This window comes from Chelonoidis abingdonii, chromosome 1 (genome assembly GCF_003597395.2).
Source record: "Chelonoidis abingdonii isolate Lonesome George chromosome 1, CheloAbing_2.0, whole genome shotgun sequence".
NCBI lineage: Eukaryota > Metazoa > Chordata > Testudines > Testudinidae > Chelonoidis > Chelonoidis abingdonii.
The window spans coordinates 104,293,061-104,306,914 of record NC_133769.1 but is presented as its reverse complement, the minus strand read 5'-3'; the positions used below and the strand labels follow the sequence as shown (position 1 = coordinate 104,306,914).

The following is a 13,854-nucleotide window of genomic DNA, read 5'->3' as shown; positions in this document are numbered from 1 at the left end:
TCAAACTGTGTACATGGCATAGCTCAAGTTAACTTTCAGTCTTTGTGGAAGACAAATAAGACAACTGTTTTTCTCAGCTTCCTACATTCATTATCTTGAGCAAGTCATACTGATTCCCAATTTAGCAGTGGTATTTTGATCTTTCTCCAAAAATTCTTGAATTACTTAAAGGGATGAAGAGATAAGTTTACCTTATGTCATAAACTGATGTCTCTTAATCTGGCAACACTCGGTTAGAGGACATCATCTGAGTAGAGAGATGGAAGTGGAGGAGGGGAGGGGAAGGGAAGAGAGAGAGAGGAGGAAATTAAGGCACTGCCAAACCTGGATAAGAGTGAAGGGGAAAGAGTAGAAGATGAACTGACAGAACAGAGAGAGAGAGAGAGAGAGAGAAGGGGATAAAAACACTATGGAGGAGCTACTGCTCGTTTGTTAACAAAAAGATGTCTGAGGAGGAGGATTGCGGAGGGGCATGCACTCTCTCTTCCTCCTTCCCCCCCTTCCCCCCCCCCCCAAAAAATAGACTACGAAGGGGAAAGATGTTCAGACTGAATGTAAGTAAGAGAATAAACACTTGAAGGGTGTGGTGGTTTTTTCCTGTTTAACCTTGTATTTGGGTTAAAGAACTGGTCAGAGGGGAGAAAATGTATGAAATAGTAAATAAAAATATTTCAGGTATTTTAGGGAATTAATTTTTTTTACATGTCTGACTTGAAAAAATGTTAATTTCAACTAGCTATAAACACTCCAATTAGTTGAGTAAAATATTTATTACATATTGTTTCCCAATCAAATCAATTCAGTCTTAATCATGAAAGCATGATATTACTTACTCTCTCCTCTATTATTATGAAATTGAAATCCATTGGATTCAGTGGACTTTTGTTTTACGATGTCAAATTCTCATTTGTATCTTAAATCTCAGTGGTCTACGTTCTGTTGTTCTGCGAGTGTTACCATTGACTTCAGTAGGACTGTCTGTGAGGAAAGGAATTTCTTAACCTATGCATGGGTGTTAGAATTGGGCCCTAAACTAGTCTTCACATGGCAGACGTTAATTGGAGTGGGAGCGGAAATGGAATAGAACTCCTAAGGAGGGCAAAAGTTCTGAGGGTGACGTTTCAGTTTCCACTGCAGACTTCATATTTTGTGCTTAGTTATACAACTTCTGTAATTAAATGTTTGTTGTCTTGAAGAACTTTTCCGGCCTTACATGTCATATGGGTCCTTCATATCTGATGCAATTCTAAAAATTAATCACTTTAAAGAGATGGCCAAACATGGATGCGTGCCAATTTCAGTCTTGGCATGAAGATCAGTTCTCCAAGAATTTCTTAGCAGGCTTCTCTTTTGAGGAAAGGCTTAGTTCTAAGTGATGGCATAAAGAGCTTCCAAATTCTACAGAGGTGACACCTGGCTAGTCCCAGGACGTTCAACCAAAAAAAAAAAAACCAAACGCTTACTCACCTTCTCGTAACTGTTGTTCTTTGAGATGTGTTGTTCATGTCCATTCCAATCAGGTGTGCATGCACGCGCATGCATGCACGCACATGCACAATAGCTGGGAGATTTTTCCCCTAGCAGCGTCCATGGGGTCGGTCTGGGCGTTCCCTTGAATCATGCCTTCATGGCTCCCAATAAAGGGCCCAGCCGACCCGCCATCCCCTCAGTTCCTTCTTGCTGGCTACTCTGACGGAGGGGTAGGAGGGTGGGTATTGGAATGGACATGAACAACACATTTCAGAGAACAACAGTTGCAAGAATGTGAGTAACCTTTTTTCTTCTTCAAGTGCTTGTTCATATCAATTCCAGTCAGGTGACTCTCAAGCCCAATTCAGGAGGTGAGGTTGGAGTTGTCCACTGATTGGAGCACTGTTCTTCCAAATGCCGCGTCGTCTCTGACCTGCTGGGTAATCGCATAGTGCTTGGTGAAAGTATGAATGGTGGACCAAGTCATCGCTCTGCAGATTTCCTGAGTGGGAACCTGCGCCAGGAAATCTGTTGATGAAGCCTGTGCACTCCCCCAGGGCGCAGGCTTCAGTGATTGGAGGTGCAGGAACCACCGCCACGTTGTAGCACTCACGAATGCAGGATGTGATCCATGATGAAATGCGTTATGATGACACAGGCAGACGTTTATTCTGTCTGCCACTGCCATGAATAACTGGACCGATTTTCTGAACGGCTTCATTCTCTCAGTGTAGAAGGCTAGCGCCCTACGGACATCCTTGTTAGAATCATAGAATCATAGATTATTAGGGTTGGAAGGGACCTCAGGAGATCATCTAGTCCAACCCCCTGCTCAAAGCAGGACCAATCCCTAAATGGCTCCCTCAAGGATTGAACTCACAACCCTGAGTTTAGCAGGCTAATGCTCAAACCACTGAGCTACATCCAGTGAGTGAGGTCTCTTCTTGCTGTTAGAATGTGGCTTAGGGTCGAATAAGATGTCCTGGTTGATGTAAAACTGTGATACAGCCTTCGGTAGGAAAGCAGGATGAGGTCTGAGCTGAACCTTGTCCTTTTAGAACATGGTGTAGGGAGGCTCTGATGTTAGGGCCTTAAATTCAGACACCCTCCTGGCTGAGGTTATCACTACCAGGAATGCGACCTTGTAAGAGGGGTAGAGCAGGGAGCACAATGCCAAGGGTTCAAAGGGTGGTCTCGTGAGTCTAAAGAGGACCAGGTTGAGATCCCAAGCTGGGACAGGCTGCTCGACATGAAGGTATAGCCTGTCAAGACCTTTTAAAACCGACTGCCCTCCACACCTGGGTGGAAGGCAGAAATGGCCGTCAAGTGAACCCTTACTGATGACATTGAAAGCCCCTGCTGCTTCAGATGGAGCGGGTAGTCCAGAATAAGTGGCACTGAGGCCAGCGTTGGGAACGAATGGCGCTGTGCCAACCAGATTGAAAATCTCTTCCACTTGGCAAGGTAGGTAGCTCTTGTCGAGGGTTTCCTGCTGCCAAGGAGGATTTGTCTAACCTGATCTGAACAGGAAAGCTCCAGTGGGTTCAACCATGGAGCTTCCATGCCATGAGGTGCAGAGACCCGAGGCTCGGATCTTGGAGATGACCATGATCTTGTGTCAGAAGTTCCGGGAAGAGCAGCAGGGTGACTGGAGCTTGCATGGACATGTCTAGGAGAGATGTGTATCAGTGCTGGTGGGGCCAGGCTGGAGCTATCAATATGACCTGAGCTTGTTCCCTCCGGATCTTGAGGAGTACCTTGTGAACGAGCAGTATGGGCAGAAAGGCGCATAGGAGACAACCTCCCCATGGGAGGAGGAACACGTCTGCTCTGGAGCCCGGGTTGTGATTTTTGGAAGGAGCAGAACTGCTGGCACTTCCTGTTGCATTGCATAGCGAATAGGTCTATCTGGGGAAATCCTCACCTTTGGAAGATTTGAATTTGTGATGTCTGGGTGAAGGGACCACTCATGGCTGTGAAAGGACCTGCTGAGGTGGTCTGCCAGCTCGTTCTATACCCCGAGGAGAGGTCTGACACTTGTAGGTGTAGAATGTTCACTACACCTACACAGAAGTCCCACAGCATGAGGGCTTCCTGGCGCAGGGGAGAGGAGCGTACACCTCTCTGTTTGTTGGTAGAACATTGCTGTGGTGTTGTCTATGTCATAACTGATACACATTGTCCTGTTAAGTATGCCCGGAAGGTCTGGCACGCCAGGTGCACCACTTTCAGCTCTCTGACGTTGATGTGGAGAGCCAGATTCGCCTGAGACCAGAGACCCTGAGTCCTGCGGTCTCCTAGATGTGCTCCCAAGTCTGATGCGTCTGTCACTAGCAAAAGAGATGGCTGTGGACTGGCAAAGGGGACTCCTGAGCACACCTCCTGAGGGTTGAGCCACCACAGGAGGGAGTCGAGGACTGGGCGAGGCAGGGTCACAATCATCTCTCAGCTGTCCCGGGTCAGTCAGTACACCGACGATAACCATGACTGGAGCAGTCAGAGCCTGAGTCTGGCATGCTGCACCATGTCCCAGCAGCTTCAGGCAGTTTCTTGCTGTGGTGGTGGGAAATCATCTGAGACCTCGAATGATACTGGCCAGGGTCTTGCACCTCGCTTCCGGCAGGTGTGTCCTGGCTTGGGTCAAGTCCAGAACTGCCCCTGTAAACTCTATTCTCTGAACTGGGGGACAGAGTTGATTTTCTTTCATTTAGGAGACCCATATTGTCAAAAGAGGCCCTGATGAATTTGACTTGAGCTTCCACTTGGTGAAGACTCGAGGTGCTGCTGAACAGAAGGACGGTAAATTGCTATTGGGTATTGTTCATCACAAACCTGAGGTACTTCCTGCAGGGCTGAGTGATCGCAATATGAAACTAAGCATCCTTCTAGTCGAGGGTGGCGTACCAGTCTACTCGATCCCGTGAGGGGATGATGGAGGCCAAAGAAACCATGCGGAGCTTTAGTTTCTTTATGAACATGTTGAGTTGTCGCAGGTCCAGGATGCACCTGAGGCTGCTTTTGGCATTAGGAAATACCGTGAATAAAAGCCCTCGCCCCTGTGGTCCTGAGGAACTTTCTCCACTGCCCCTAAAGATAAGAGTTGACTGCACCTCCTGGATAAAGAGTTGCTTGTGAGAAAGGTGCCTGAAGAGGGACGGGGAAGGGGGAGTGGAAGGGCGGGAGGGCACAGAATTGGACAGAGTATCCCCTGTCTACCATGTGGAGTACCCAGTGGTCTGAGGTAATATGGGCCATGCCCAGTAGAAAGGAGATAGTTGGGACGAGACAGTAAGGTGAGGTGGATCCGGTCTTTGTGGTACACCGTCCTCGACCATGCCTTCAAAAGGCCGGTTTCAGCCCTGAAGATGGCTTGAGTTGTCTCAAGCCCTGGCCAGAGGGTTGACGTGGCCTTCTCCTGCTGGTCTTGTTTCTCCTTCTGGACTTGTCCTGATGGTTCTGGTGACCGAACTGCTGAGGAAGCTGTGGACAGAAGTGTCTCTGCTGCACTGACAGTGACCTGAGGGTGGCTCTGGAGTCTTTTAGGCTGTTTAGCCTCTTGACTGTTTTCTCAGAAAAAAACTGTCTCCTCCTCAAAAGGCAGGCCTTGTATGGTCTGCTGGACCTCAGGGGAGACCAGAAACCTGGAGCCATGAGCCCCTTCTCATCATTACTCCTGTGGCCATAACCCTGGTGTCAGCATCTGCCCCATTAAGTGCCACCGGCAGGGACACCCTGGAGATCGGTCTCCACTCCTTGACCACAGTCGAATATTCGGCATCGAAGTCTGAGGGGAGCAACTCTGTGAATGTAGCCATCGCCGAGCAGGTATTGTAGGAGTACTTGCTGATGATGGCCTGCTGGTTATATATTCAGAGTTATAGTTCCTCCCATTCAGTACACCTTTCTCCCGATTAAATCTAATTTTTAGCGTTCCTATTCTTGGGGGATGGGCCCTGAAAGCCTTGCCTCTCTCACTGGTTAGCAGTGTCTACTACCAGAGAGTCAGGCTGGGGTGGGACTATAGGTGTTCATAACCCCTGGAGGGCACAAAGTACCAGCATTTGTTACACTTGGTAATGGGTGGCAGCGAGGCCGGGGTCTGCCACAGGGTCTTAGTCGTGTCTGTAATTATCTTTTTAAACGGTAAGGCCATACAGGAAGAGTCATAGGGTCTGCACCATATACCACTTCCTCTGCCTTATTGCCCAGACCCTGGGCGACCCAGCACAGCAACTGCTGCAGCACCCTGGAGTCCTCCAGAGCTGAGGCTATGGAAGTGCCCTCCAGCACCTCATCTGGCAAAGAGGAGGGGGCCACCAGAGGAGGTGGTTGCTCTCTACCATCCCCACCTGAGGGATCTTGTGACTCGGGGGGACTGTCAGTTGGCCCGGTGCCGCGAAGGGCCTCGGTATTGGTGCTGATGTTGGGTCCCATGCCAGTGCCAGTGTAGACACCTGGTATAGCATCTGCATCGGGGTCTTCATCGACATCGTCACAGCCAGTGTCAGTGACGATGCCAGTGCTGTCATTGGTGCCGAAGGTGCAGCCAGCACCATAGCAGCAGTCTGAGACACTGGTGCTGAAGGCGTTGTCGAGCGGTGCTGCGGTCAGTGTCGATGATGGTGCTGCGGCCGATGGTGTTGACGCTAGTGGTAATGGCTTGGTTGCTGGTCTTGGCGGAATGAATATTGCGGATGCTACTGATGTAGCTCCTGAGTGGGACCCTTGGCTCTGACCCTGGTCTTGATGGAAAGCCTGCGGAGTCCAAAAGGGCCACTGAGCCAGGTTCTGCCATTGTGAGGGCCACTGCATTGGGCAGGACCCTCTATGGTGCCTTGAGCTCGACCTTCTGCTCCTACTATATTCAGAGCCGTGCGAGTCTGACTCCTATGTTTCAGAATAGGATGACCAGGGCGGCACTGCACCTCTCCTTGTAGAGCGTCGGGAGCCTGGGGACCGACTGCGCTCCCTGGATGGAGGCACTGGCATAGGGGGGTGCTGAGGTGATGGGGATCAGTGTGACATCACCGGCTTTCCCTTTGACTGAACGGGTTGCTGGGATGGAGCCTGCGGTGCTGGTGCATCCTCCTGCCTCATGGATGAGTCTCAGCAGGTGCTGCACCACTTCAAAAGCCTCTGGGGAGGGGTTTGGCGAGTGTGATGGGCCTGGACTCAACTGCCTCCTTTGGGTAGGAATCGATGTAGCCCCATTCTGAGCCTTGGAGCCGTGGCCTGACTGAGGTGACACTGATGGCTGGTCCCTGGATCTTGCTGAGGGGGATCGGCCTGTTTCCATCCTCTTCTTCTGTGCTGGCAGTTGGGACCGGTGCCGAAGGCTGGAGTGCCTGGCAATTGGGACTGGTGCCGAAGGCTGGAGTGCCCCTGAGAAACTCCGTGACAGTGCTGAGCCTCATTGGCAGTGTCTTTCTTGAACGCCAGATCTCTTGAAGATAGCGCAGGAGCGCTCTGCGCTGAAGACGACATACTGAAAGTGGGATCCCCAGTGCCTGGGTCCCACTGAGGTTGAAGAGCTACCTCCATGAGGAGGATTTTAAGCTGCTGCTCCCTCTCTTTAAGCGTTCTCAGTCGGAATTCCCGACAGATCTTGCAGCTGTCTTTTTGGTGACCCTTGTCCAGACACTGTAAACAAGAGGTGTGGGGATCACTCTTAGGCATGCGCTTTGTGCAGTCCTGGCAAGTCTCGAAGCCTAGGGATCGCGGCATGCCCCAGTGACAAATAACGGGGAGAGAGGGGAGGAAATCCCCCGGTAACTGAAACTTATAAGTGAACTCGCTATGCTATACTAACCACCTAGAACTAACTGTCTACAGCAAAATCCAAAAGTACTGCCAAGCCGCTTGCCGAAGCAAGAGCAAGGGGAAGTTCCAGCTGCTGTAATTGGCGGTAAAAAGGAACTGAAGGGGTGGCGAGTTGGCAGGGTCCTTTATTGGGTTCCGTGAAAGCACCATTCAGGAGGTGACCAGGCCGACCCAACAGATGCTGCTAGGGGGAAAAATCTTCCGGCTACTGTGCACATGTGTGCGCACACTTGATTGGAATTGACATGAGCAAGCACTCGAAGAAAGGTTGGTTATGAGATTTCTGGGTAAAAAGTAGTACAGAATTGCAGAGTATTTTTTGTGTAGAGCAGTGTTGGTTCGAATGTGTCTAGTGCTCTCTGCAAACTGGAAAATACAAATACCCTTTGCAGACTGCAGTCATTTTACACCAGTCCTCACTGTAAGCCTTTGTTCCGCAGGCAGCTGATTGTTCCGCATGATTGGTAGAGCCAACATCTTGAACAGGTGTTATGTGCTTATACATTTTCTGCTTAAATAAACAGAACATTCCTAAATTAATTCTTTCTTCACTGTAGTGATCAGAAACAAGAGGCCAGTTAGCAAACAATAAGCTTCCTGGAACAGATCTAGAAAATACCAGGAGCTGCAAGGAATATTAATAGTCCTGGCTGCATATCTAACATACAGCACAGGAAGAAATGAAATAATGTTGTTTCCACTGTTAAAACTACATGGTTGTGCTAACACACTTACTCAAGTGAGATGATCAATAGGCTTTTGACTATAAGGATTTGCTCCTTAAAGCACTTGGAGGAAAGTGGGATACCAACTTCTTTGCTGTTCCTTTTTCTGCAAATATATTTAATGGTATCTTTCTGGGTTGTTGTGACCGGGACTGTTATGGCCCTTCCTTCTAATGTCAATCTCTATTAGAATTATGAGTCAGTAGCAAATTGCTCCTACTCACTCTAAACACATTAATGTTATTGAGAAGGAGAATTAGTCAAGCGACCTTTTTAACTGATCTTGTAACAAGATCTAGAACTCCTCCTGTCATAAGAATCATTTCTGTTACTGTAGGATACCAACAGACTGCAATCAAAATATATTTTTTTTCACCTCACAGAACTAGACAAACTGTTCTTTCAATCTATGAAACTCCAAGTGTCTTGTATATTTTCACACCCTTGAGGACATAAGATTTGCTGACATAAGTGTAATACAAACATGGCCTAATTCTCTGGTTTGATTCTGGCCCAGGTCAGTACTGATCTGAAAGCATTATCATTGACTATTCTGTGCCATACGTGAAATGAGTTGTAGATCTCAGTTCATTTCCTAGTGCATAAATGTCCACATCACAAAACTCATCACTGCAAACTGACTTCTGCTGGCAGTGAGGCCTTGAAAACTGAACTATATTCTAACAACTGTTCCAAGTCAGGGCTGAGTCCTGTTGGTGGAGCAGTCTGAGTGACTGCCTGCCTGGGGAGATAATATTTGAGAAGCTTACTGTTCTTCTTGCCCTATTCCTCATTCACCTGTTTTCCTTCATGTGCTCTCTATTTCCTTGATTGTTTGTTCCCAGTCATTTCTGCCCTACTTACTGTTTATCTCCTCTTTGCATCTTTTCTTTGGTTCCACCCACCACCATTCACTTGCTCACTTCTCCTCTGTGTGTTGCTTATTTCCTGCACAGTTAAACTTCTTTCTTCAGATACTTATTGTCCTAAGAGTTATGTAGCTCCTGAACTACTTCATTACTATGGCACTTTGTTAGTGCCCTGCTGTCTCTGAAACATGTTTCAGAGAAAGAAGAGTAATAGACATGGTGAGGACTGAGCGCTGTGGGAGAGAAATAAACATTGGCACTGTAGAATGCTGCTTTGGAACACTCTTCGTTTTACGGTGGTATTAATGGAGTAAATTCCAGACACTGAAAATACCATGCAAACACATGCTCTCAGTGCCCCTCTGTATGGTGAGACTAGGCTATTTGTCAGGGGTATGTGTGGAAGCTTTTCTAACCCAGCATCTAATAGTGTTGAAAATTGCAAACTGTTTAAAGTACTCTGTTTATAGAAGATAAAATGCTTCTATAGTTAAGGTTGTGTTAGCATTTCTACTATAAGTTTACCCTGTGTGTCTTTCTCGCTTCATCTTGAACCTTATATTTAGAAACTTGGAATACTAAAATGTGGGAGGATAATGAGAATGGATTTCCAATTTTAAGCGTATAGAAAAGCACTCTCGTTTAGGATGTTTTCCTATAACTCTAAAGCTTCCTCTTAGTTTGAGAATATTTCGTCGTAACATACGTATAGAATAGGGGCTTACTATACAACATCTAAAACATGAAAGGAGCTTTATAAAACACATGGTTCTTTGTACAGTGCCTAGAACCAGTGGTGCTGCCACACCCCCTGGTTTGAAGTAGTAACTACAAACACCAAAGAGATGGTTTTGATCATCAGCACCCCCACTATAAAAATTGTTCCAGTACCCCTGACTAGTACAGTGAGGTCCTGGTCCATAACTGGGACTTCTGGCACTACGAAAATACTAACAAAAAAATAACGCTCTCCAGAGCTTTTAATTAAACTTTAAACATAATGCCAGGAAGAAAAAACAAGGGAGGCATAGAGTGACATACAGCAAGACCTTTTGGCTTGAGTTTTTCCCGTGTATTTTAACTGGTAGGTTTTCTGTTGGAAGTCTTTAGTGGCAGTTCTTAGTGCCTTTTGAGCTAGGGGGCACTTCTTAAAATGTCTTTAGGTATGTTGAATTCCCCCAGATTTGGAATAAGGGCCCAGTGTAGGCAAACTGGGTGTGTGTGCATGGTAGTAGGGAGGAGGTGGGTGGAGCAAAGAACTGGCCTGAACGTCTACTCTTCTCCTTCCTTCCTTCCACCACCCAGACAAAACAAAAACAAAATTAGAGAGGAAAAAGAAACCAAACAGCCTTTTTTTCAGGCTGGGATATCCTCCCCGCAACCCCTTCCCAACGTAACCTTAGTTCAGCTTCCCCTAGACCCAGTATATATCACACTCTGGTACTGAATTGAAATTCTGTCACTTGGGGAGACAGCCCTACAGCAAAAAACTGAACTTTTCAGTAGCCAAAGCCCAGCAGAGGGGTACATGGAGGTAGTGAGATCTTCAGGGGCTGAGGTGGAACTGACACCGGTGGAAGGGGATTGGAATTGGGTAGGGAAAGAGATGTGGATTAGCTGAAGGGTTCTGTGAGGAGCCTCAGTTTGGGTACCCTTCGAAGCTGATCTAAACTTGGAAGATTCCCTGTCCGTTAATCCGTGTTGTGAAAAAATGGCATCAAGGCACTTTTAGGCTTCGCTCCATTTATCTCGCCTTTCAATAAGAACTAATCCTGGGAACACTGGTGCTTTCCAGGCAGCCAGCCAAAAGAGTCTGTAAGATACACATCTTACAATATGTCATGCCATTAAAAGGCGCAGTACTTATGAATAAACTGTGTTCTTTTAAAATTCGTAATTGCAATATTACTGACTCAAATGTTTACACTTTGTCCTTCAGGTTCATTGAAAGATCATCCACAGCAGCAGCCCGGCATGCTTTCTCGTGTGACTGGTGGCATCTTCAGTGTAACAAAGGGAGCTGTTGGTGCCACGATCGGTGGCGTAGCCTGGATTGGAGGAAAAAGTTTGGAAGTGACCAAAACAGCTGTTACAGCAGTGCCTTCCATGGGAGTGAGTCTGGTTAAAGGAAGCGTTTCTGCTGTGGCTGGGGGCATTACAGCTGTCGGATCTGCTGTCACAAGTAAAGTGCCTTTAACAGGGAAGAAAAAGGATAAGTCTGACTAAAGGACTGAGACCTAGTTGATTTCCATAATACTACGTCAATGGCATTGGAATCTGCTAAGATTTGGACTACAACAAAGCCACATGTCTTAGACACTTATCTTCTAAAGAGCAGTGGGAAAACTTTTGCTTTCCTCTGAAAGGACAGAAGAAACTGACAGCACAGTGTGTGAAGGTTCACTTATAACCTAGATTCAAGCTTTATATCTGGTGAAATGTTACACTTGATAAATGTAGAACCAAGTACATGTATATGAAGGGATAATACATGTTTAAATATTCATTTACTGTAAATCTTTTGCAGTATGGGACTAAGATGTGAAAGTAAAAAATTAGGTGGCAATCTTTGCAGTACTAGATGTATGATGTGTCAGCTACCATTCTTAGTGATTTCTGCATCCTCTTGATAAGGAATCCTTGAACTATGTAAAGGCATCTTCTGATGTGCCTGATAATTTCATATATTTTTGCTTTTGGAAACTGTATTTTTATACAGATTATAAACTCTGTCGGTGCATTCTGTTAGTGATGGCTGGCAAGAGACAAGTGGAGATGGGGGTCGGGGGAGAAGGATGCTTAAAATGGTTTGTGCTAGAAAGTATCTTAAGTTTTCTATGTTTGCGGTATGCTGATTTTAATGATTCATGCCTTATGGTTGAAAAATTATTTTTCATTTAGTGAAGTTGTGTAAAGAATGTTTTCTAATGTCCATCATTTCAATACAGTTCATAGAACAAGCTTTAGACACTTTTTTGATGTGTTGATATCTGAAACTTAGCCATCTTTTACTAAAGACAATACTGCTAAATCTCAGGTGTATTTTAAAGGTATCACTCTATCACCTGCAAATGAAAGCTTACTACTTGTGACTTTTTAAGCTAGAAAGCAATAGAAGGAAATGGCTTAGTTTCAGTTAGGCTGAGGTTCATGATCCATATGGCAATGGATGGCAACCTGTAGTTATCTTGAGAGAAATTCCTTTGCTGTGAACTTGGAAACCACTGAAGAGTGATCTAATTAAAGAAAAACCGCTATCTAACTGCATGCCATACCAGTTCAGTTTGTTGCTTTAACCATTCACCATCTCCTAGAATCAAGATATAAAGATTTTTCACTACATTTATATCTCAAATACACTTTTACTTAAAACACAGCACTGGACTATTTAAACAAATAAGACTGACAGAATGTTTAAAGCAGGAGAAATGTCATCTCAATGAATTGCATAGGGACAGATTTCCAGCCTTGACACTCCTTTGAATGGCTGCATTCTCATACATCTTCAGAGATGTGCATGGGCAGGATCTAAATGCATAACATGATACAGGCTCAGTTAGTCAAGATCTGCTGACTCTGCAGCTAAAAATAACCTTTTGACAGACTGTAAAAGATAGCATAAGTTTTATGTGAATATTCTGTATGCAGTATTTCCTAAAAACATATGTCCCTGCAGAGAATTTCTAAACATGTGAGCTTACCTTTAAGTGGCTATAGTTGTACAAGGAAGATATAAATGTGTTTGTAGAAATTAAAGGTCAAAAGGTACTACTTGTCTAAAATTTTTATTCCTGTTTAACTGATGTTGATATGGTAAACTGTTTGATATGCGTTAGTCAGCTAGTGTGTCTGAACCATTGGTACTTCAGCTGTGATCTGAAGCAACTTTCATCATTAAACATCATTACTGTTAAACTGTCAGATAAATATATTTTCTAGCTACTCTGTAGAAGTGGAAATGAAATCTTAAAGTATGTAAAAAAATTTTAAAGATTCCAACTAAAGAAATTATTTACTCATCTTGTTTTGAGTAAAGCATCTTTCATTGCTACATTAATCTGTCATATACTATTTTTTGGGATTGAAGAGGACCATGTAGTACCTGTAAGTTTATCATCTGATGGTTCAGAGCCTTTAACACAGAGTGGTATGACAATCAACTATACAAATGTTCACAAATATTACTACAGTCACTGTTGAACAAAACTTTTACTAATAATCTTTATGGAATCTCTGGGGATTTTAGTGTTAAATTTAAAACACAAACTCCTTATCCTTTTTGATAAGCCATTTAAATGTGTTTTTGTTTTTAATAAGACACTATGAAACACGCAGCAAGCTAAGTGTAGTCTGAGAAGTTTTTTGTTATAATCTATACAACCATCTTGCAGCATGTGTTAGGAGAAAAATGTATTCAGTGATTCTGAATTCTTGTAACTAAATGCTTTAAAGTAGTATAGGGTTTCAGTTTAGAGCTTGGTCCTATGCTGTCTGCATATTTTTATTTTCCACTTAATGTATGACTGACCCCTTTTTTCAAAACTGTTCTGATTCTGTCCTGCTTGGAACTTGTGAAACATTAAATTGTTGCAGTTTGAATTCTTCTGACAGCTTCCTTTCTAGATGTCGGAAAGGTAAAACTACAGGGGAGAGATTCTACCTTTGAGCTGAATAACCTGGTGGGGTGGGAGATCTCCATATTACATTCTTGCACCCAAAAGTGTCTGATTAAAATAGTGTTTTAAAGATCCCAGCAAGACTGCAGCTTCATTGTGCTTTCAGGTGTATGTACAGATAGGATGCACCAAGGACATGCTTACTTTTTAGACAAGAAAAATAATGGAAGAAAGAACATATTCCTATTTTAACAGATGGGGGAACTGAAGCATAGAGAGAGAAATGAATTTCCCCAAGGTTCAATGAATAGTAATGCCACAGGAAACAATGCTGATCTCCAGAGTCACAATCCA

General features: G+C 44.9%; 1 protein-coding gene across 5 annotated transcripts in view; it reads left to right on the top strand.

The window, feature by feature from the left end:
• TMEM263 (transmembrane protein 263) overlaps nt 1-13,483 on the top strand; it is a 32,293-nt gene extending 18,810 nt beyond the window's left edge. For all 5 annotated transcript variants that reach the window (XM_032772118.2, XM_032772116.2, XM_032772119.2 and 2 more), the window contains one exon: nt 10,824-13,483. In XM_032772118.2, the coding sequence (XP_032628009.1) occupies nt 10,824-11,110 (287 nt within the window). In that variant the 3' untranslated portion in view covers nt 11,111-13,483. The remainder of the gene's footprint in view (nt 1-10,823) is intronic.
• Nucleotides 13,484-13,854: the final 371 nt, after the last annotated feature.